The 23,818-nt window shown below is 47.5% G+C and overlaps 2 protein-coding genes across 4 annotated transcripts in view; one reads left to right on the top strand and one right to left on the bottom strand.

The window, feature by feature from the left end:
- Positions 1 to 12,152, top strand: part of MEAK7 (MTOR associated protein, eak-7 homolog) — a 34,315-nt gene extending 22,163 nt beyond the window's left edge. For 2 of the 3 annotated variants that reach the window (XM_016165928.2, XM_016165927.2), the window contains exon 9: positions 58 to 4,051. In XM_016165928.2, coding sequence (XP_016021414.1) covers positions 58 to 183 — 126 coding nt within the window. In that variant the 3' untranslated portion in view covers positions 184 to 4,051. Of the gene's footprint in view, positions 1 to 57; positions 7,790 to 8,466; positions 9,512 to 9,610; positions 10,538 to 11,874 lie in introns of those variants that run through there. The other variant, XR_004954254.1, reaches the window with a different exon arrangement.
- Positions 8,648 to 23,818, bottom strand: part of ATP2C2 (ATPase secretory pathway Ca2+ transporting 2) — a 66,690-nt gene continuing 51,519 nt past the window's right edge. Inside the window, exons 15-27 of the mRNA XM_016165925.2 lie at positions 22,875 to 22,964; positions 20,699 to 20,800; positions 18,789 to 18,945; positions 17,302 to 17,472; positions 16,424 to 16,521; positions 16,272 to 16,322; positions 15,048 to 15,214; positions 13,682 to 13,750; positions 13,471 to 13,587; positions 11,956 to 12,103; positions 10,489 to 10,587; positions 10,193 to 10,334; positions 8,648 to 8,796 (exon numbers count right to left, since the gene is read on the bottom strand). Of these exons, the coding sequence (XP_016021411.2) occupies positions 8,678 to 8,796; positions 10,193 to 10,334; positions 10,489 to 10,587; positions 11,956 to 12,103; positions 13,471 to 13,587; positions 13,682 to 13,750; positions 15,048 to 15,214; positions 16,272 to 16,322; positions 16,424 to 16,521; positions 17,302 to 17,472; positions 18,789 to 18,945; positions 20,699 to 20,800; positions 22,875 to 22,964 (1,530 nt within the window). The 3' untranslated portion in view covers positions 8,648 to 8,677. The remainder of the gene's footprint in view (positions 8,797 to 10,192; positions 10,335 to 10,488; positions 10,588 to 11,955; positions 12,104 to 13,470; positions 13,588 to 13,681; positions 13,751 to 15,047; positions 15,215 to 16,271; positions 16,323 to 16,423; positions 16,522 to 17,301; positions 17,473 to 18,788; positions 18,946 to 20,698; positions 20,801 to 22,874; positions 22,965 to 23,818) is intronic.

The raw sequence follows: 23,818 nt of genomic DNA, 5'->3' as shown, positions 1-23,818 counted from the left end.
GCTTGTTCTCGGCTGCACATCATTGGTTGTTGAACACACCCTTCCCTTCTTCCCAAGGCCAACAGCGGCAAGAGCATTCTCGATGTGGACCCCGAGGCTCAGATCCTGCTGACGGTCAGTGGGCGGGGTCTCCACAGCCAAGGGCTCCGGGAGCCGCCTGACAACTATGAGGAGAAGCCCTGAGGTCGGGTCGTCCTGGACAGAGCGCATGGCCTGCTGGGGCTTCACTTTAACCGGTCATGTCTAGATGTCCTGGATGTGTTTAATCAGAAGAGTAAAATTCCTCTCATGCCATTTATTGATTGGTGGGTCTATCTCCCAGAAATCCTGAGTGTTAAATTAGCAACTCAGTTTTACTTTGTTTATTTCATATTGCTGAAATGCAAAGATACGAGACCTTTGAGACCTTGGTTGGAATCAGCATTTGATGAGCATGTGAGTTCTTGTGTGTAGGGGGTTCCACCCACTGGGGGTCACTTGACCTCTGCGGGGTGTCCCAGTTAAAGCGTGTCTTGATGTTCCGTTTCGACTGGTAAAAGACAGTGTTTGGATGTGAATCTTGACTCTTTCTGACAATAGTTTTCTATGATGTGGAATTGCTATATTTATAAAAAAGCACAGTGTATTAATGAGGGAGACAGCTGAAGATTTTGGAGATAATAGTGGCATGAGCCCTCGATATGTATTTATCGTAAGTTTCCACATCTGCCTTTCTCAGCTGTGAGCAAATGAGAAAATGAGATTAACAGAGAAGCAAAGTTGTGGTTCTGTTATTATTTTAAATGCGGGGGACGTTTGGAGGCCCTCATATGACCTCTTACGTGAGTTAGTGGTAACTTGGTGGCACTCCTGTCCATATCACCAGTGAGCTGGGCTTCCAAGCGGAGCTGCCACCTCCCAGACCTGGAGCAACTGTAAACACACCAGGAATTCCCTCCTTAAAGGTGCTGTGGGCCCCTCTCTCAGACATACACCTCGTCCTCTTGTCTTTTGCTGTAAACTTTGACCTTTTATTATAGAGTTTGCCCTGATTATAAGCCATAGCAAACTGAGCTGTTTGCATTTTGCAGGTTCTGCATTTTCTTCTAGGAGGCTCACCAAACTTTGCACTTAGCAAGGCCCTTGGCTAAACAGAAGGCCTTATAAATTAGCCTTCAAAAGAAAAGCACATGCCTGGTGCACGGAGAGGCAGCAATGTGACACACACAGACTCAGCCATGATTGATTTTCCTTATAAAAAGCCAGTTTCTTAATAGCTTCTCAGGTACATTGTGCTACTTCCTCACTGATGGGGTCTAGTTACAGGATATTGGAATCTTCAGATGTCTTTACCGTACATCTGAAGAATTAGGTCTCAAATCTTCAATTTGTTGTGGAATTAAAAAAAAAATACACACACACACACACACACACACACACACACACGTATAAAATGCAATTAAATACCTCACTAGTAAAAGGTTCCTTGGCATCCATACCTCCAGTACCATTTGCTGCTGCCTCTGCGGCTGTTAGAGAGACTTCGACTTTGCCCTCACGCTTGCTTTCTGCCTTGCACTTGTTCTAATGGATCTGTTTCCTGAGATAACGCACTTACACGAGGAAAGGGGTCCCCAGACCAGGTGCCGGTAACCTCAGGGGACGCCGCCCTTCTGGCGGGTGCGCGACGCTAAGCACACTAATCTGCTTAGGGCGTCAGCCATGGCCAGGGCCACTGGCCTGTAGCACCATGTTCTACCTAGGACTGGGAAACCTGCGATGCTAGTTTTAACGAATGAGTTTGTTCCATTACGAAATGGGAATAACGGTTCTGGTCGTAAGGATCAGCGGTCTCCCTAAGTGAAGACCAATCAGCGCCCAAAAAGGGGCTAGGAGGAAGAGGTGACAAAATGCAGTCCGTGGTAGAAAAGTGTCTATCGTTATTCTACCCACCCCCGCCTAATGAAAAAAATTACCATATGTGTACGTGGTATAAAACATCGAAATACGAAAGGATATACCTTGAAGGGGAAGCCTTCCTCTTGCCCTTTTTCCAGCATTTCCTTCCCAAGAAGTGAAACTACTCACAAAAAGCCACTTAGACCTTCCAGAAGTAACTCCTTGTACACCTAGAATAATTGTGTTTTGCAGACTAATATGTCCTTCACTTTTTTGGGGGAAATGGCTCCACGTCTATCCATCTGTGTCCTTCTTTGCTGTCATTGACTGCATAATGTCCTATGGTACGGATGTGCCGTCATTTCTAAGGTCCAGCCATCCCCAGCTGCTAACCGTGGCTGCAGTGAATATCCTTTATGTGTCTTGGTGTGATTTTTGTCTGGAGGATAAACTCTTAGAAGTTGAATTATTGGATCAAAAGGTATGTGGTTTTTATTTAAATACTGACAAATTAACAAACTTCTTCGAGCCGAATTTATACTTCTAACATACTAGAGTGCTGGTTTGCTATGTTTTCATGAACACTGTATTAACATTTATTTTTTTGTTCGTCTGATAGATGAAAACTGTAACTTATTTTTCTTTTATGAATGACACTGACCAGCTTTATTTTTCAAACGCCATCTGTATTATATCCTCTATCTTATTGTTAAGGGTGTGGTTTTATTGATTTGCAAAAGTGCTTTTTTGAATAGGACAAAATAGCATTTGCCATGTGTGTGGTAACTGTTTTTTTTTTTTTTTCCAGTTCGAGTGTTTATTTTTCTTTACATGAATTTTGCATCATATTTGCCAACATTTCCACTTAAGGCTTCTGAGATTTATGGTTTGCCTAGGAAGCTTTTCTCTACTCTGAGGTTTTTTAAAAAATCTGTTTTACTACTACTGTGCTTTCCATTTTTACTTCTGAATCTTTGATCCATTCAAGATATATTTAAAAATAGACCTCAGTCTTACTCCAAAATAAATTCCAGTACCTTTTATATTAAATGGTGTGTCTCTTTCTCACTGAATTAAAATGCTACTTTCTCATCAACTGAATTAATTTTATGTTAAAAAAAAAAAAAGATGTACGAGCTAGTCCCCTGTGACCTTTGGTAGCTCTTTGACTACTAAAAAGTTTGATGGTAGCACATTTGAGATAGCATTAAGTATAGATTAAGTAGGCAGAGCTGATATCTGGCTAAAAATTTGATTCTTCCTATTCAATAACAGGACTAAGTTTGGTAGATAAATTTTTGTTGTCATTGCCGACACTGTAAGTGGACTCTTTTTTTTCTAATTGATTCTTTGAACATAGGAAAGCTCTTAACTTTCCTGTATAGTTTTGTACCCATTTACCTTGCTGAATTACCTGGTGGTGTTCAACCTTGAGCCTACATCAGAATCATCTAGAAGGATTCTTAAAAATGCAGATTGTGGGGCTACCCCCCTAGAGTTTGATTCAGTAGGTTTGGGAGGGACCTAAGGATTTATATTTCTAATAAAATTCCCAGGTCGTGATGCTGCTGCTTGTCTGGGGACCTCACGTGGAGAACCACTGCTGTTCATTTTTTTAAAAAATGAGTTCTCTGGGAGTTTGCAGGTATTAGGATGATTATTACTTTTTTGGTCTGAAATTTTTATTTTGCCTTTATTTTGAAAGGATTGCTTTGTTTTGCTTTTCGAAAGATTTTGACTTTTTTTCCCTTGCCACTTTAAAGATGTCTTTCTGTTGTGTTTCAGCTTGCAAGATTTGTTTCTGCCCCCACCCCCCAGCTTTACTGAGATATAATTGACATATAACATTGTGTAAGTTTAAGTTGTGATTGCAGCTATTATGGTTGCGTACCTGGAAATAAGGATAATTTCCCTACCCTTCTGATTTCTAGACCTTATAATTTTTTTTCTCTTGATTGATTTTTTTCAGCAAATACTTTGAGAACTTTAAAAGTCATGATACATCCTTCTCATTCCTGACTGTAATGGAAATGCATGTAGTCTTTTACCATTAAGCATGACACTGGCTGCTGTTTTGATATTTCAAATATATAAATATTTTCATGTAAAGGAATTTCCATTTGTGTTTGTTATTGAAGGGTTCCTATCAAAAGTAAATGTTGAATTTCATAAAGTTTTATTTTTTTTAGCATTTGTTTTTCTTTTTTCAGAGTTAATAAGGAATAGGTTTCCGAATATTGAGCCATCTTTGTATTTTAATGGTCACTTTTCCAATGTGGTAATTCAGTTGGGTTATGTTTGGTACTTTTGTAGCAATGTGTGTAAATGAGTTGTTCTGTAGTTTTTTGTTTTGTTTTTGTCAGATTTTATGTAAATTATGCTTTAAAGTTGTACTGGCTTTGTAAAAATAATTTAGAACCTTTCCCTTAGCTGGGTTCTAGAATGCAAATTGAAAGGTATTCCTTAAAATTTGGGTAAAATTCATGTGGTACTTTTTGGTTTAGTGGGTGAGGACAGGGTTAACTCTTGGTAACCGTATCCATTTCTTATTATCTGGATTGCTTTAAATTTCTACTGGGATCAATTTTGAAGATTTTCTTATTTCCTACAAAATTTTTATTTTATTTGTCTTAAAATTAATTTGTATAGAGTTGACTAAAATATTTGAGATCTTTTGTAATTGTGGATTTTTCTCGTTTTCATTTTTCCTAGATTCTACCAATTTCGTTTTTAAATTAATTTTATTTCCTCCTTATTTTTGTTTGTCAGTTTTTTGGAGTCGATTGCTAAATTCCTAAATCAAAAGGAATGAAAGCGAATGAATATATACAGCTATTACTTTTCTTTTTGAGCTCTGCTTTATTTAGCAGCATTGCATAGATTCTGTTAGATATATGTTCATAGTTAGCTTCTAGATTTTCTTCAGTTTTTATGTTGATTTCTTCTACCCAACGGTTTTAAAATTTTGATGTGCTAGATAATTCTCCCATAAATTTTTTAGTTTTATTGAATCATGCCTAGGGAAGTTATCTGTATTATATCTACTTCTTGGAATCAATTAAGGTCTTAGTAATGTTCTTCCTTATGGCCAGTTAGAGTCTCATGAATTTTCCTGTTTTCCCTAAATTTCCTGTCCTGTTTACTCTCTGTATGTGGATATTGCATAGATACCTACCCAGGCCTGTCAGATTTTCCGTGGTGATTATGTCTTGTTAAATTCCCTTCTCTGTCTCACTTAATGATTTTGGCCTTGATTTTATTCTTGTCTGACATTATCACCCCAGTTGTGTACGTTATTTGCATTTACCTGGTATATTTGTGTTCAATTTTTCTGAGCCTGTTTTTCTTTTTTTCATATAAACATTTTTTTGAAATAACTTTGGACTGATAAAAAAAAGTTGCCAAAACAGTACAGAGAGTACCTGTGTACCCATCACCCAGCTTCTCCCCATGAAAACAGCTTACATAACCATAGCACAGTTATCAAATCCAGGAAACTGGCATTTCTGTAACACCACGAACGAAACAGACCTTGTTTGAACTTCATCAGTTTTTACCTAGCATGTGGTTTGAGGCAGACTCAAAGCTAAGAGCACAGTCTTCTAGCTCAGGACTTCTGACACCAACTGCAAGTTTGGAGGGATCCTAAAACCACCCTCAGGTTCGATAATTCTCTAGATAGACTCACAGAACTCTCTGACACCTCTTAAAATGATGGTAATCCTTATTACAAGGAAAGGATACAAACCTGCAAAAGGGCAGGGTATGAAGGGGTTCCAAACACAGAGCTTCTCGTCATCCTGGGCCTGTGAGTCCTTCCAGTAGATTATTGAGCCTAAGAGCTATTGTGGGGACTCTGACACAAGTTCTGTGTAGTTCTGGTATTTGTCTAGATTCATGTAACGACCACTACAATCCGGTGCAATACTGACTGTTCCATCACTCCCAAAACTCCTTTTTGTTCACCCTGGATAGTCACACTCTCCTAATCCCTGGCAACTTCTAATCCATTCTACGTCATGACAAATGTGTCTTTGAGAATGTTATGTAAATGGAATCACATAGTGTGCAACCTTTTAGGACAGCCTTCTGTCACTAAGCATAATGCCCATGAGACCCATCCAAGTTACAATGTGTGTGTTCCTTCTCACTGCTGGGTAGTGTTCCACCGTGTGGATGGATCGCAGTTTCTTTATTCACTCACCCACTTAAGGACATGTGGGTTGTTCCTAAGATTTGGCTCTTACAAATAAAGCTGTCATGAACATTCATGTACTGATTTTTGTATGAACATAAGTCTCCCCTAGGATTCACACCTACAAGTAGGATTGCTGGGTCATGTGGTAAGTATAGATTTAACTTCACAGGACATTGCCAAACTGTCCTCCAGGGTGGCTGTAGTGTTTATATCCCTACCGGCAGTATCTATGATTCCAGATGTATCCATGATGGCACTTAGTATTTTTTTTTAACTTTAGCTATTTTAATAAGTATGTAGTATTTCTTACTGTGAGCCAAGGTTGCATTTCCCTCCTGGATAATGATGTTGAACATGTTTTCATATTTTTATCTATCATATGTCCTCTTTGGTGAAGAGTCAGTTCAAGGTTTTTCCTTTTCTGAAAATTTTAAGTGTTAAAATTTTGAATTTAAACTAATAGTCTGGATCCAAGTCCACTGTTGGATATGTGGTTTGAAAATCTTTTTCTTCCAGTCTGTGGGGTATTTTTATTCTCTTAACAGTAATGTTTGTGAATAAATCTTTTTAATTTTGGTGTAATTGGATTTATCATTTTTTTTCCTTTTATAGATAGTACCAAATTTTGGTGTCATGTCTAAGAACTCTGCCTAACCTTAGATCCCGAAGATTTTTTTCCTGCTCCTGCTTATTGGTCTATGGCCCGTTTTGAGTTAATTTTTTTTTTTTTTTTAGAAGGTATGAGTTTTAGGTCAAGGGGTTCATTTTTACTTATAGTTGTTTCAACACCATTTATTGATATAACTGTTTTCTCCATTGAATTCCATTTGGATTTTGTCAGAAATTAATTGGCTGTATTTGTATGAGGCTATTTCTGGACTCTGTTCTTTGCAAGTATCAATTGACCCTGGTTTTGTTTGATTATTTTTTAAGGGGAAGCGTATTTCTTGGGCAAGCACTTTGCCAAAAGGTCCTGCAAAGGGAGGGACGCAGCGGGAAATATGCCTGGCTCCGAGCAAAGCCCCGTAGCAGGTTGTATGTGACAAATGATTTGGACTTTACCTCTCAGCAGTCGCCAAAGGTTGGTAGCTGCTGGGCAGATATCACATCTGCCCAAGAGATTTCTCCAGCCGGGCCCCTCGATATTCTTATTACAGGGGTGGCATGCGTGCATCTCCCCATTTAGCTCTGGTGTCACTTGGAGGGGCAGAGGAGCATAGTGACCCCCCACCCCCGCCCCCACTCACAGACTGTGAGTCTTACTTTGGAAGAATCTGGACTCACTGCAAGTAGTAGGGGTCCACTTTGACCTTCACCCTGATCTGGCCCAGGTGTCACCATCCTGGGCAGCCTACCTAACAGCTAGTGTGGCTGGGTGTGATGGTTACTTTCATGTGTCAACTTGGGCTAGGCCATGGTGCCCAGTTGTTTGGTTAAACACCAGTCTAGATGTCTGTTAGGTATTTTTTAGATGGCATTAACCTTAAATCAGTAGACTTTGAATAAAGCAGATTACCTTCATAACGGGAGTGGGCCTCATCCAATCAGTTGAAGGCTTAAGAGAAAAGACTGAGATCCCCCGGGAAGGAAGGAATTCTGCCTCCAGAGTTGAGACTGCGTCAGACTTGAGCTGCAATATCAGCTCCTTCCCGAGCCTCCAGCCAGCTGGCCTGCCCCAGAGATGATGATAGACTTGCCAACCCCAACTAGCACGTGAGCCGATTCCTTAAATCTCTCTCCGTCCTGTTGGTTCAGTTTCTCTAGAAAACCTTGGCTAATAACGGCGGGGGTGGGGGAGGGGTTGAGTTGTAGCCTCATTTCATGAAAGATGGGAGTTTCAGTTTTGGTTTTCTGGTGGCTTTTGCTTGGCTGCAGACAGGGATAAGAGACCTCTCTGTCCTACCACATTTCACCTGGAAGGGCAGATATGTTTTAAGAACAGTCTTGGGGGCAGTGGGAAATAAGGCTCATTCTCAGGCAGGTGGGAAATGTTCCTGGTTCCGGAGGGAAAGACCCCTTAATGCTCATCTTGAAAGCTGGGGCCTTTGTTTAGGCCAGTCAGGATGTGACTGCTCTTAACCACATACGTGGTGATGAGCACAAGGCTGTGGGTTTCTAACCTGGCCACTTGTAGAAACAAACACTAAATACATCGAGATAATAACCAGGCCCCTGGCACAGCACTTAACAAAAACACCCAAACCCCCACTGTGTGGAGCATCAGAAGGGCCAACAATGGGCAGAGAAATGGCCAGGAGCCCATTCCCCGAGGTACTCACGCATTCTTCATAAGTGGGCTGCATAGCATTGAGCTATGGCACAAATACACAGGCAGACGTGGTTAATAAAAATCATTGTGATTTAATAAATAGCGAGGTGTTTCTGTACAGGTTCCTCACAGTCTGTCCCAGAGCCTGGCAGGAGAGAGAGGCATGGACGTGAGCCTGGGCCCCAGCTTTCTGCTGGCTTCTCAAGGAGAAAGCGGCAGTGAGTGACTTAATGCTAGAGAGGCCTAAAAACCCCCTTTGATGAGGGGCTGGGGGAGGGTCACAGTCACATCAAAATACAGATGATTTCGGGGTTTCACACTGGTCGGGACCGTTATACATCCTCGTGGTGAATCTGGGCTTTCTTGGCTCTGGAGTAGAATCTCTCACATAGTTTGAGGAGCTCAGACAAAATGAATACGGATGAGGCCAATCCAGTTAAAAACAACAAATCTGTAAAAAGAGAAAAGGGGTCAGAGAGCACAGGTTGTACCCCCTGGGTCGCCAGCCTCCCAGAATCAGGGCAGTGGCAGCATGGTGGCGGCTACGGCTCTCAGGAACCTCTGTGTGGGATTCTGCTCCCCAGGCCGCCTTATCCGGAGTTACAGACAGGCGAGGGCGCAGAGGTCTCCCTGAGCCACCTCCACAGGGACCAACAGCCTTTCTAGGTGGCTCACATTACCAAGGCAGGGGCACATTAGCAAGGTCAGCTGTTATGGATGCTAGCCCCCCCATCCCTCCTTAGGGCAGATGCTCCCTGACCATCGCTTCTGGCCCCAGTCCAGCCCACCCGACTGTTCTAGTGGGTTAATTCCTCAAGTCTCCCACCCTCACAACCCTGCTGTATCTGATTAATCGGACCCATGTCTCCTATTGCCAACAATTCATGACACATGGTGCCCACATGCAGTCACAGTGTCTCCTTCAGATTTGGTAAGTGGGCTTAATTCCCCATGGATGGACACATCTCATTAAAACATTTTGGGGTTCTTTGGTCAGCACCCACAGGGCGTTCACAGGCGTCCCACGTGGACACTGTTTTGTCTGTTCTAGGAAGAAGGTTCTCATGTTCCCCAGGCTTGCCTGGAGGTTTCCGGTGCACTTGTCTCCAAGGCCTCAGACCTGATGCTCCAGCTAGGGGCTGCCTCACCAGCCTGCCTGCCCTGGGGTAAACGTGGCCAGTGGGAAGCTTGGGCCAGAGGAAGGGAGGAGAAGGGGTGCTTGCCCCTGCTCCCTCCAAGTCACTGTGGTCACTGTTGCTCTCCAGGTGACTTCCTCCTGCTCAGGACCCAGCCCTCCTAGTTCTGGTCACTGTCATCACAGCTTCGGGCAAAGGAAGCCAAGCCACCCTGGGTAGCTTCCAAAAGAAGAATGAGAATCTGTGGGAAGCCTAGGTCCGAAAAGTTCTGCCCCGGAGGAGGTGTGTGCTCGGTCCCCAGAGAACTGGTCATTAAATCATGTCCCTTTCAGCAAGAACTACTAGAAGGCCAACTCCCTGTCTTTAGGTAAGCAGGTGTCCAAGCCACACTGGCCCCTGTTAACATCCTCCATTGCCCATGGCAAACTAACTCACTCAGCTGGGGTACACAGCATGTTCCAGGCTGAGCCAGACTGTCACTGTACCCATTTGTGCTCAGAGCCTCCTTGCCAGAGGGGCCGGGGTTGGGGGGCTCACCAGATGCCAAGACCCCTTCTGTCCTGGGTGGTCCTTCTGCCAGAGGAGCCTTTTCTCTGCAGTTCCGTAGGTTCTCCGCACCCCCATGACATGGCCCATACCCAGTGCAGGCACCAGTCCCAGGCGTGTGATAGCTCTGGTCTCTAGTGACCCCATCTTGGGTCCCCTACTCACCCAGTGCTCCCAGGTTCTCTGTCTGGAAGACCCTCTGCAGAGGTGGGATGTAAATCACAGCCAGCTGCCCTAGAATTGACCCGAGCACTGAGTAGAGGAACATGTGGTTCCGGAGGAAGCCGATCTCGAATATCAGCTTGGTCTGCAGGAGAAGGGCACATGACCGCCATCTCAGACAAGGCTGCCTGTGTCCGAGAGCCCCTGAGTGACTCGGGCAGGGACCTCAGTTTCTCACTGAGAGCACGATTCGGTTCTACAGAGAAGGAAGCCGACGGCCTGAGGGCAACTGGTCTCACCTGAGAGCGGCACGTCAGGGCGTTGAAGAGGTCAAAGAACACAAAACAGGTGAAGGTCATCGTTGTGGTGCGTGGGGTACTCGCCTTGTCTTCGGGGATCTGGAACATAGCGTACGGGAGGAGGAGATACAGCCCCCCGCCATAAACTTGTCTTCCACTGATAGCCCAGGGATGGAGCAGGCCTTAGTGTCCAGGCCACAGTATTTTAGCTTTACTAGGAAGTGATCGAAACCTCCCTTCAGTCTTGAGTCAATTGGTATAACCCAGAAGTGTGTCTCCTGAACCCCCCACCCCCACCCCAGGACCCAGCCCCTCTCTTGGGAGGAGCCATTAGCCTTTCCTCTGGAATTTCTGCTGTCGGGTACGGGAACCTTGCACACCTAAATGGAACACTGCCTCCCAGGAGGCGACACCTGTCCAGTGACATCCACGTGGCAGAATGTTGCTTCCTACAAGGAAGGCAGAAGGACACCAACCCCATGAAGAACTAGGGCCTGTGAGGCTGAATGAAAGAAGCCACAGACCCCTGCCTGGCTCGGGCACTCCTGTGGGAACCATCTCGTTCTGGCTGACATTGTGGGGGTTGGGCTGCCGCCCAAGGCGAGAAGGTTCTGGGCGTGCTCCTGGAACATCCCTCTGCCTGATGAGAGGTGGCAGTCACCACTCCTACCTGAGCTCATCTGCTGGACCAGAGGGTCACACAGTCTCCCCTGGGAGAGACTATTAAAACAGTCTGACTCAGGGGGTCCTGGGTAGGGCCTAAAAATCTGCATTTCTCATACGGTCCCAAGGGTGCTGATGCTGTTATGAGGACCCCATGCTGAGGATGACTGTTAAAACAGGAAGGTCTGTGTCTGTCCCTGCACCAGCTGAGCACACGGGCTGGACAGAGGCAGGGCCTCTGCCACCGCCCCGGGCAGGGCCGGATTTGGCAGTGGGCTGGTGGCGGGGAGAAGCAAAGCCGCTCCTCGTGGGGCAGAATGGCGGTGTGGCGGGCTGGTGTCCCATTCCCCTTCCCACACATGGGTGATTGGGGTTAAAGGTCGGGACAGGTCACCTGCCTATTCTTCATCTAGATCAGCGGATGTCTCCAGACACGGGTGCCCTGAACCTACGGGCCACGAAAAGGTGACCCCTACTGAGACCCTGCCAACAGTCACCTCCAGGGAACAAGACAGGAGTTTCTTTTAGTAGATTTCATATTGCTTCCTGGTGACAACAAAGTAGAGGCACGCTTCCTATTTAGAAAGAGGTCTGAATTCTTTTCTCTGCCCCTTAGGCCTCACATCCCTCTGCCAAGTCAACTCCTAGTCACGCCCACCTTCCTTCCCCAGCGCTGCCCTGTGGGTCTGATTTTGTCACCACCCCCCCCACACCCCCCAGCAGGGACCGTCCACCTTGCTTTGCACACACTCCAGCCCTGCATCAGCCACCACCCAGGCATTGAATGAGCCAGTGAGAACTCACTTCTTTCCAGAAGATGAAGAGGGTCCCGCTGATGATGACAGAAGCCGACAGAAGGATCTTTAGGATGAGGGCTCTGCTGAGGATCGTGTCCTTGACGTTCCTCGGCGGCTGCCTGAGGGTGTCTTTGTCCACCGGCTCTACCCCCAAGCTGCTCGGAACAGAACAGGACACTTTGAAATAAACCACTGAAAACCGTAGTTTTGGAAAGGCGTGCAATGGTTTTACAAAGGAGGACACCTGACTCAGAGATGTGCTCAAGTCACCCCTGAAGGCACAGCCAGGATGGGGCGGTGGCCAATGCCTCCACGTCATTGAGTGTTCTCAGTCTCATGCGGATCCGGATCCCGCCCCGGTCCTCACTGGCAGCCAGTCCTTCCCATCCTCCGACCCCTCCCTAACCGCCCAGCCCCTCAGCTCCTTCCGAGGAGCCCCCAGAGCCTGAACCTCTGAGGCAGGCACACACACCTCCACCTTCATGCCTGCCGACCTCCACCTGGACCATCCCACACCCCTGTCTGGGAACTGTGCCCAGTCATCCTCCTGCTTAATTTCCATCACACAGGGATGTCCCCAAAAGTCAGGCCTGGCCTTGTCCCAGCTGGCCAGGAGAAACGGGATCCTCCACAGATGGACACCTGCCTTCAGCCCACTCAAACGGAATTGGGGCTAGACAGTGTAGGTGGTGTGGGGGTACCAAGGAGGGAGCAGGCTGAGTGAGGCCCTACTCTGTATGGATATGGCTGAGGTCTCAGCTCTGTTCTCAGGGGGAGTGTGTGGAAGAGGGAGCCTTTTCTGTGGGCATGGGAGGGGACAAGGAAGCAGCTGTCACTGGCAATGATCAAATCAATAGTAGCAATAAATTAGCTACATCTGAAACAGGACCTACTATGTGCTCAGGCCGTGGAGTGCCTTGCTTTCTTTAGTCTTCTAGCTCCAAAGCTCATCCTTCTCCTGCATCACTCAGCTAGCCTAACTCCCTTCTTATTCATTCGGCCAATGAGTTACTGAGCACTTACTAGATGCCAAGCACCATTGTAGGAACTGGTGATACCGCAGGGGACAAAGCAAAAACCTCGCCTCCGTGAAGCTGACATTCCATAGGGAGATGGATTATAATCAGATAAGCAAGGAAACATATATTTTCTCTTCTAGAGAAAACTAAAGCAGGGTAAGGTGGCTAAGAGTGGAGGCTACAGTTAGAGTAATCAGGGAGGACTCCCCAAAAGCAGTGACCTGAATGAACAGAGGGACTGGGCCCTGCAGCTGGCCCTGGGAGAGCACTCCAGGCAGTGGGGACAAAGTTCCATCACAACCCACCCTGCCTGCCTAGGCTCTTCGCCCTGTGCCCAGTGCATTCCACTCACTGTCTTCCCCCCCCAGTGCACCACACTTCAGTTTTCTGGTACTTCTTACAGCCAGTGATTGTGTTTGCCCAACTCTGGAGCCCCAGAGTCCACAGAGCAGGATGCAGTCAGTGGAGCCTGGCAGAAGCTGTCGGCCAGCCCGGTGCCCTACCTCTGTGCTGGCGGCCCGTCCATGATGATGTTGATCCACAGGATCTGCATGGCGTTGAGGGGGTTGGGCAGGTTGCACATGGTGGACAGGGCGATGAGGCTCAAAGCCGAGATGCTCCTGCAGGGCGCAAGTGGCAGACAGAGGGCACCGTCAATAGCTGCTCGCCAGATGCAGCCCTTGACAGCAGTGAGAGACTCCGGCCTCGACTTACGTGCTCAGCTGAAATCGAACAAAGTTTTTAATGTTGTGAAAGATCCCCTTGCCTTCCTCCACTGCGTTCCTACAAGAGAGAAGAAAGCATTTATTCACGAAGAGGGCCTGTCAGGTTCAGCCGGCTCCACCAGTTGCTAGATGAAGTGATGGTGTCAGCCTCCGGGTGACCCCATGCTTGGACGCCCCCTGCTCCTTTCCCCTTCCTGGCATTCATGGGACACTCCGGTAAAGGAGGCTGATGTTCTAAAAGGTGCCCTCAGCCACTGGGGACAGGTCCCTGAGCCATGGTGGCCCTTCTGTCTGAAGACTGTAAATTACCCAGGGGCTCCGAAGCTCACCCAGGACTCCCAAAGTGCCCAGTGCACCTTGGTGATTCACCAGTGACAGGTGGCACAGCAAATCCAATTACATCTGGCAATTAGGTCCAGGGGCACAGGAAGAAGGGAGAGAACTGAGGTTGAAAATATCATCTATTAGGTTTTCAGAGGCTCTTTGTGAAAGTCCTTGAGTGACTAATACAGCAGAAAACCATGTAATCTCTCCTTTTTGCTAAATTTTTGCAAAAGAACTAAAAGCACAGAGCTAGATGTTCGTTGCATTTTTTCAAAACTAAGATGAAGTGTTTTAAGAAATCCTATGGTGAATCCATTTCTAAAGAAAAGACTCCTTTTGTAAAGTTGACAATATTCGTTCAGATTTTTGATATCAGGCTTAAGATTAAGTTTTTCTCCTATCCCTAATTATTGCGATTTACCTATGAGTAAAGTCTTAATCGTAGCTAATTAAAATGAGATCTAGAGGGAAGGTAAATTTATTAAGAGAAAAACAAAAGTGAAACAAAGAAAACGGTTTATCGCAACCCTAGAGCCCAGAGCTCACATCGGTGTTAGTGACCCGGGCATTTCTATGCAGTCTCTTCTCGGTGCGTGAATGTACATGCCAACGCAAACGCAGCAGTGGACTCGAACCGTTCTCCCAGTGTGAGCATTTGTGTCATTAAGATGTTCTTCAAAACATAATTTTTAATGGCCATGCAGTACTCCCGCCTCTTGCTGTTGGCACGCGGGGTGATCTAGCATTTCTTTGTACGTGGCGCTGCAGCTCACACCAGCACGTGCCTCTTTTTGCACAGCTAACCCAGGCTTTTCCATCAGTGCACAAATTACGGTCCTATGGGACGTGTCTGTAACCTTCTCTTGGGTGCTGCCTGCCACTAACCACGGGGTGGCCCCCATGACCCCGCTTTCAGTGGCGTGTGGGCCTGAGGACATCCCAGGTGTCTCCAGCACAGCAGATCCCAGGGGCAGCTGGTTACCCTGGGCATTTTTGCTATTAATAAATAAAACCCCTAAAGGGAAACTTACATGATGGTGGAGAAGTCATCATCGACCAAGATCATGTTGGCGGCCTCTTTGCTGACGTCCGTCCCTGTCTGTCCCATGGCGATCCCAATGTCTGCTGATTTCAGGGCGACCGCGTCATTCACCCCGTCCCCCGTCATGGCCACAATCACCCCCGATTCCTGCAAAGCCTTCGGAAAGAGGAGGTGAGTAGAGGTGGGCAGCCTGAGGCCTTTCCCTTCTAGATCCTTCCTTCCTTCTCGATACTCTGCCTCTCGCACTGCATGGCCAACAGCAGAGACCACTCTCTGGAGAGCACTGGAGTCAGCTGGCCTGAGTCTGAATCCCAGCTCTACCTGCACTAGCTGTGGAAACTGGGCAAGCCTTGAACCTCTCAACCTCAGTTTCTCTATCTCCAAAATGCGAGCAACTGTCCCTCCTCAGGGCTGTGGTGAGGCCCAAACCAAGACCACGAGTGTGCCAGTGCCCAGCAATAGTACAGGCTCAGATGAGTTACTGATAAATAACGATCAACTCGCCCCCTGAAACCATCCGGTGCCCAGTAGTAGTATTTTCTTCAAAGAATAACTTGCATAGAGAGTTACTCTGTAGAATAACTCCCCCCCATCCCGCTGTAAAAATATAACATAAAAGAAAAAATACACTATAAATAGAGTTAAAGAATAAATTTTCAACGTATACGTGTGTGGGAAACCAGATACATTCGCAGGATTCTCATTCCAGCACTTTTGTTTTGTGATGCACGATCAGAAAAACCACATCAACTCTATTTGGCACCTGCTGTGTGTAAAGCACCGTGCCAAGAGTTTCGCAGGCCTGGCTTCCTTTAATCTTCTTGCCAACATTGTCAATTAGCTGATGTGATTCATCTCATCCCCCCTTTACGGACAAGAAAACTAAGGCCCGGAGTTAACAGGAATAAGTCCAAGAGCACTCGACTAGCAAAGGCTCGCCTCTTTATTTTTCCCTTCGCACCACCCAGTACCTGCTCCCTGATTTTGGTGCACGTGGCACAGGGCGCCCAGTTCTCCCCCTCCCCTGAGGCTGGGAGAGGCAACTGCTGACGACGCAGCTGCCCTGGACCTAGAGAAGAAAGCCACAGCTGGAGGATGGCTGAGGCTCCAGCCAGCGCGGGCCCTGGGCCACTCTGCGGAGCGGAGCCACCGCTGCCACCCTGGACCGCACCTGAGGGACAAGAGAGGCAGAATGTCTCCTCGCACAGCTTACCTTAATGATTTTCAGTTTGTGCTTCGGACTGGTCCTGAAGAAGACAGACACCTGCATACAGAGGCACGAAAGAGCGGAGAGAGTCAGTGAGCTGTGAAGCTGGAGGCGCGGCGCCTCCCCGCAGCCCCGGCGAGCCCCTGGGAGGACCCCACCTTCCCGACGTGCTCAGCCAGCTTGTTCTGCTCCATGCTTTCCACCTCTTCCCCGGACATGGCGTGCAGCTTCCTGTTGCACAGGCCGACGTTCCTTCCTGCGTGGTGTGGAGAATCCGTTCTGAGGGCTTGCTCCGAGGCCTGCACCTGTGGACCCCGTCCCCACCCCTCACTCCATCTACTTGACATCAGTCCCTGCCTTGGCCACAGAGAACAAGGAAAAAACCATGACAGCTACTGTTTGCTGAGCAACCAACTATGTTACATGATCTAATTCCATCCACAGGAATTAACCTACAACGGATGCCTTCTTATCTCTAAAGATCAGGAAACAGAGAGCGAAGTGACTTCTCCAAGGTCATAGAGCCGGTAAGTGGTAATACTGGACCTGACAGCGTTCTGTCTGATTCTACAGTGCCAGGCTGCCTCAAGACAGAAGAGCAAGAAAACCAAGGTGTGACAACCCTCACGGCAATAACAAGAATAGTGGGCACAGGGTTGCTCGCCCTCTGCTGATGAAGAGCCTGAGGGTCAGAGTGGTTCAATGACAAGCCGGTGGCAGAAACCAGGCTGGGACTATACACTGGAATGTATGCTGCCTGTGAAGATGAAGTGAGATCATCGATGAAATGGCACGTAGTAGGTTCTCATTATACAATGAGGTCTTTTCTCCTTCTGGAGAATCTGCAAACATTTGAGAGAGAAAAACCTTCAAAACTGGAGCTCTGGTCCACGAATCTCAGACTCTGTCCTAAGCATTGAGAAGGTAGTTGACAGCGCTCCTGACCGGGCTCATCCAGGATTAACCAATGGTAGCCATCCCAACGTAAAGGAAGGCAGGTCCTCTCCTCCTCACCCACCACTCCCCTCCCCGTTACCTATGGCCAAGGCCGTCTCCAGGGCATCTCCCGTTATCATTTTCACAGACACGCCGGACTCAGAGAGAACCTGCACCGCTTCCTTCACACCAGCCCGCGGAGGGTCGATGATCCCGACGAGACCCAGAAATGTCAGCTTCCCCAGCTCAGGCCCAGAAGCCAGGGCCAGCACTGAGGGGAGACAGAAGCATCACTGGGGGCCAAGAACAGATTTTATCCCTCGTCAGCTACCCCCCACCCATGTCCCAGATCCTCTTCTCTAAGGGGCCTGGGCACTGAGTTCCTGAGCTATGAAGGGAAGGCAAAGGCCTTTGCCTCAGTCATCAGGCCTGTGCAGGCAACGAGTCTTATCACCCCAAATAGAGAGAGATGCTAGAGACGACTCTCCCGGCAGAAAATAAGACCTCTGTCCATTGGTGGTATAACACCCGCCCCTCCAAGAAAGTCTGTGAGATGGCCTACGATGGGACATTTCTGAGATTTCTCGTCTTTAATTTGCTCAGCTCTCATTTTGTCACCTCCAACAGACGGGGGATAGCAGCTGCCAGAGGTTAAGAAAAATGTGCAGGAGGCCAACACGGGTGAGAGGACTCCGATGGCTTGGCGTGGCCTTGACTCTGTTTCATTGGCACAGAAGCCAGGCCCAGCTCCTGGGGACGAGTGCTCTGAGAGGGGCAGGCATGAGAGCTGACCTTACCTTGCCACCTTACTGATACTGAGGGGGCCTGAGGCCCAGAGGCCTCCAGCTGTGCTTTCCTCATTCTCAGTCATATCATTGTGCCAATGCTGCAGGTGCCATGTACCCATGACATAGGTGCTACCTGCCCCAGTAAGCTATGACGGCCTCACCTTGTACGCTTGTCGGCAAGCTGCTAGCAATGTCTACGTTCTATTCCACGAAAGGGAAAACCAAGGCAATTGAAACCAATATGGCAAGCCCAGTGCTTCTCATTTTCCCCTGAGGGAATACAAGAGTTCCAGAGTGTTTTTAAACACTTTCTCTGAAAATGGACAGGCTGACAAATGACGCTATGGGAAATGCAGTTTTTAATGTGCAGCCCATCAGGGAAGGCGCTGATCCTGTGCAGAAAATTAGAAATGGCCACGGAATGAAATGTCTGCCTTGATTTAAAGGAGTGCTGGGTTTTTTTGACAGTAAGCAATGAACAAGAAAACCAATCAGGAAAATCAGTACTTCTGGTGCGTACCATTCACCTATCTTAAAAAACTCAGGAGGGAGGATTCTACCTCTTCTCACACATGAGCTGGATCTGGATTAATGGATGTCATTTGGTGGCTGGGATAGAGTGGGGACATCCTATCTTTCATCTCATCGTTAAATTCCACACTTGCTTTACTTCATGAGCACACTGCCTGGCTGCCATTCTGACCAATCACCTGACTACTAAGGACCTGGCATTAATGCGCTGGAAAAGTCAGTGTTAGGGACAAATTTAAAGCTCGGATCTGGGGCAACAGGTACTGACCCCTCAGGCCAAGCAACCCCATCTTCTTTTCCTCCTGCTGGCAGAAGGATCGCTGTTGGGGAGTCAGGGGCAGGGGGATGCCCCCATTGTTGTACATGGTACAGTAACGAATCACTTCTTCGAAGGCTCCCTTCATGAAGTAAATGTCTTCCTGCTCCTTGAAAAAGACAGAAGGAAAAACATCTATCACCGGATGCTTCAGCTCTTGGTGACTGTCACCTCACCCACACAGAGGTGTTCATGGTAGGGTTATTTATAGTGGACTGTCATCGTGCACCAGTGCAGGACAGATAAGTTACAGGAAATCTACACGATGGCACACCACACGGCCCATGAAAGGAGTGAGGCCGATCTTCCGCTTGCAGCATCCCCCACTCCTCATTAAGTCACCTTGTTACTGTCACTTCGAGCATCCCATATGTTTCATTAATTAGTCATATCTCAGTCAGCGTTAAGCTTCAGTCGGACTGTCGCCAAAGGCAGGCACCATTTCTATTTTGTTCGCCCCTGCACTTGGCACATAAGAATGGCCCAAATGAGTAGCTATTTTCCTGTACATTCATTAGGCTCTGTCTCCCCCTAGACTCACTGGCAGGTGCCACCAATGTGGGTCGTGCCATGTCCCCAGTATTAGCACAACGCCTGCCCGCACACGGCGGGCAGTGACTGAGCTTGTATGAACTGACATGGGAAGATGCGTAAGACATCATTTAAGAGAAAAAGCAAATTACAGATACTATATACAGCGTGGCCCTGTTTTGCAACCACCATCCTATGATTCTACACATGTAGAATCTGGAACATTCTATCCCAGACTGTTAAGGGGAGTGACCCTGGCTGAGGGGTGTGGAAGGAGAGAAGAGGGGCAGGATTATAAAGAACCTCCTTTTTAAAAGTCACATTCCTATAATTTTTTTTTTTTTTGATGAGAATGTATTAACATTGTCTTTGGCGGGGCGGGGTGGGGGGAGAAAGATTAGAAGGTATTAAAACATTTTTTAAAAATCCATAACCTCTTTTAAGCACATAGAATTTATATGCCCATCCACTCATGGCAAAGACTGACAAGCTCAGCTGAGTTGCCCACTGCCCTGAATGAGATGAAAAATCTTAGCATAGACACGAGGTGATAGATTCCAGAAAGGTGGGAGATAAAGGTAAAGCTGGAGAAAAGGTGCAAGGCAATAAAAAACTCTTAAATTTTTTTTTTTTCACTTGTAGAAAATCTGAAAATCTACAGAGAATTTATAAAGAAGAAAAAAAAGATGTCAGCTGAGTCCTTACCCAGGGATAGACATTAATAGCTCAGTATATATTCCTCTAGTCACTTATAACACGTGCACACACGTGTGTGTTAATGCATGTGTGTGTGTGTACACGTGAGTTCACCGTTTCCACCATTTGTGGTGGACCACCCTTCGGGAATGGAGGATTATTCCTCCACTGTGATAGTTAAGAACTTAGCACGGGGGTGCGAAGGATGGACCCTCAAATTAGCAATGGCCGTCAATTTTATCAGTTAGAGCATGCAGTTGCTCGAGTAGTAATTAATCAATATTACAGGTCAGTGAGTCTCGCATGTGAGCATGCATCAGAATCCCCAGCAAACACAGATTACTGGGCCCCACCCTGGAATTTCTGATTCGGAAGCTCTAGGGTGGAGCCCGAGAACCCACACTTGTAACAACTTCCCAGGTAATGCTTATGTGCTGGTCTAGGGACCCCACTTTGAGAACCAGGGATGTAGGTGAAAATCTCAGAAGACCCAAGATAGTCAAAGGTTTAATTGCTATCAACTGTATTTTTACATATTTGTCTTCTCATAGAAGTAGCTAAAAACTTTAAACTCTTCTTGATCTCTGCGTTTTGCTTGGGGGGGAGGGGTAAAGGGGACGGAGAGGCCGACTCACCTCATTCTTGGGGCTGCATTTTACTGCCATCCACTTCTGCTCTGAACTAAATGGAATCTCTTGTTTTCTCGTGTATGAATCTTGAATATTATTTAAGTCCATCTAGGAGAATAAAATGGCATGCTTTCAGTGACCATCCTAAATCAACCTCGGTCCATTTAAATTATTCATTATTCAAACGATCTCGGTCAGATGAGAAATCCAAGCATTTCGCTCATGGAGAAAGGCCACTTGCTTTCGAATGTCCCAGCCAGGAACATATGCCTCTTTTCTCTTGTCCCAGCGGCAGAACCAGATGGTCTTTTCAACAGCTTCTAGCTGAAACCTGCTTGGAAACCGAAGCCTGTGGAGTTTCTGCCAGAAGGACTTGAAGATGTAGCAATTTCCCCAAAAGGAACCCCAGGTGAGCAGGGAAGCCTGCTTCACAGCCTGGGGCCCTTGCCAGGCCTGACATTCGTTTGCTCTTTGATGGCTTTCAGGCCAGTTACTGGACAGCTGAGCCTCAGTTTCCCCAATTGTAAACCAGTCCTAACCTGTGCATCCCATTGCCCCTCCCCCCAAGAAAATAGGTCTTTAGGGGGCAAAAGGACTCCTTTTCTATAAAGAGCGCAGACATGCATACAGTACACGGACAGATATATCATATCTCTGGGATATTAAAATTTCCTTGAAGGTAGGATTAGGGGAAACAGTCTAAAAAGCCTCATTAGGAGGGCATTATGGGTTGCACTGTAACCATCCAAAGATGTGTTGAACCCCTAACCTCCTAGCACCTGTGAATGGGATCTTATTGGGAAGTAGGGTCTTTGGAGCTAGAATCGTGGCAAGATGAGGTCACTAGGGCAGGCCTAACCCAACATGACTGGTGTCCTCGCAAGAGGAGGACGACGCCACGTGAGACAAACATACAGGGAGGACACTACATGAAGACGGAGGCAGAGATCAGAGTGGCGTGTCTGCAAACCAAGAACGCCTAGGATTACTGGCAGCAGCCGGCAGACGGGAGTCGGGGCACGGCCCCGCCGGCACCTCCAGTTTGGACTTCTAGCCTCCACACTGTGCGAGAACAAATTTCTGATGTTTTTAAGCCTGCAGTTTATGGTACTTTGTCTTGGCAACCCTAGGAAACGAATGCAGGGAGTGATGGAGGAAGAAAAGTTCGAGGATAAAAGATAAAAAACGTGAAGGGCTCAGTACCACGCCTGTCACCCGGGGAAGGACTTAATATATGCCGGCTGTTATTTGTTTTATTCTCAAAGGTGGACTCTAAAATCCCCACCAGGCTCCCAGATAGTTTAGATGCACAAAAGAGCAAAACCCTTACACACAAAGGAAAGTGGGTTCTGGAACCTCTGCCCTCTCTAGGCTGCATGGGTGGCGAGCAGCGGGAGCGTGATTTCACTCCTGCTGTGACAGCCAGGCCAGCTGTCCCTTCCCTGGTGGGCAGTGGGAGTTGCTGAGTGGGGCTGGCCTGCACTGTTTTTAAGGGGGAAATAAATTTCTTTTGGTATTACTGTCACTCTGGAGAGAATTTTTTTATGTTAGTGGAAGGAAAATATGGCATAATGGTTTAAAGTGCCTGGTTTACCTTTCCAGGGACGTATTGAAAGGGTAACCCTTCTCCCCACCCATCTCCCACTCAGCACTGTTCTGGGCTGTGCCGCGGGCGGGAGGCAGAGCTCAGAGGGCTGGAGTCTCGTGCAGGGGGAGGGACAGGTGAACACATGGATGCGGGACAGTGCGATGTGTACAGCCTGGAGTGCCTGGGTGAGCAGAAGCGTCTACGGTGGTGGAAACTGCCGTGACCTTGATAACAACATCTGAGGGAGCAGTGACAGGAAGGGCAGGGAAGGGTCATAGCACAGGAGGCCATAACAGGGAGCAAAGTGGCTGGGGAGGAGGGAGAGGGTCAGTTCCTGCAGGACAAGCACCCACAAGGGGGCTTCTCCCTCAGTGGAAGGATCTGCTCAGACCTCTTCTGTTATTTGTCCCCCCGAAGCAGAGAGCCATACCCGTAAACCCACACCCCACCCCTTCAACCCTCGTGCGCAGCCGCTCTGTGTGGGGCACTGGGCACAGAATGGGGAACATTTCTGCCCAGTCATGGGGCTCAGGGTCTAACCACTGAGCCCTGGAATCAATCGAATGTATTAAAAGGAAATAAAAACTTTCCCACCTTCATTGCCAGGGTGATCAAGGCACCTTCCGTGGGCTGCCCCATCACAGCATTTTTTCTGATGATGGCATTGTTGGCGACGCAGCCTGCCTGAAAGGGGGGGTTTCCGAACGTCTTCAGTTAGTATTTGGAGCTGGTACCCCTCAGGGTCCTAGGTGCACTCAGGCACATGAAAAAGCCAGACACTGAAGACTGGACCCAGTTTTGGAGCTGGGCTGGGGGGAAGGAACAGGATTTACTCTTCAAAATCTATCAGAGTCCCTGTTCTTCGAAACAAGCACAGCGAATATTTACTGACTCTGTTGAATGGTGGTTGTCCTAAAACCACCATAAGGAAATACAGGGGGTAGGTCAGGGAGACTGGTGGTGACGAGCGTGGCTGATGGCGAGTGACGGTTAACGGGCGTGGAGTTTCTGCTCCAAGTGACAGTGCCCTGGAATCAGACAGTGGTGATGGCTGTGCAACTTCGTGAATCTACTAAAAACCACCGAACTGTACACTTCAAAAGGGTGAATTCTGTGGTATATGAGTTATATTTCCATTTAAAATAGTCATTATAAAAATAAATGTCGAAACAAACACACAAAAAAAGGCATGCAGTCAGTCCCAGCCTCCCTCCCTCACCGGCTGGGCGATCTTGGGCACTCATGTCACCTCTCTGAGCCCGTTTCTTAATCTGCACACTGAGATGAGAGGACGGGCCTCACGGGGTGGCTGTGATAATTAAGTGGCACCCTGGAGGTGGGACCTGGGCAGAGTGGGTGCTCGCTAAATGCCACACAGGAAGACGGCTGTGTTCAGACCTCACTGAGGGCACCGCTACGTGGGAAGGACACATGGGTTTCTGTGGGAGGATGAGTACACCTAATGCAAGCCTCGGCAATGACAATAAGCAACACTGATCACACGCTTATTGTCCTTATTGTCCAGCATTCATTGAGCA

This window comes from Rousettus aegyptiacus, unplaced genomic scaffold (assembly GCF_014176215.1).
Source record: "Rousettus aegyptiacus isolate mRouAeg1 unplaced genomic scaffold, mRouAeg1.p scaffold_m13_p_14, whole genome shotgun sequence".
Lineage (NCBI taxonomy): Eukaryota > Metazoa > Chordata > Mammalia > Chiroptera > Pteropodidae > Rousettus > Rousettus aegyptiacus.
Note: the sequence above shows the minus strand (reverse complement) of the source record. Positions and strands in the feature narration are given on the sequence as shown.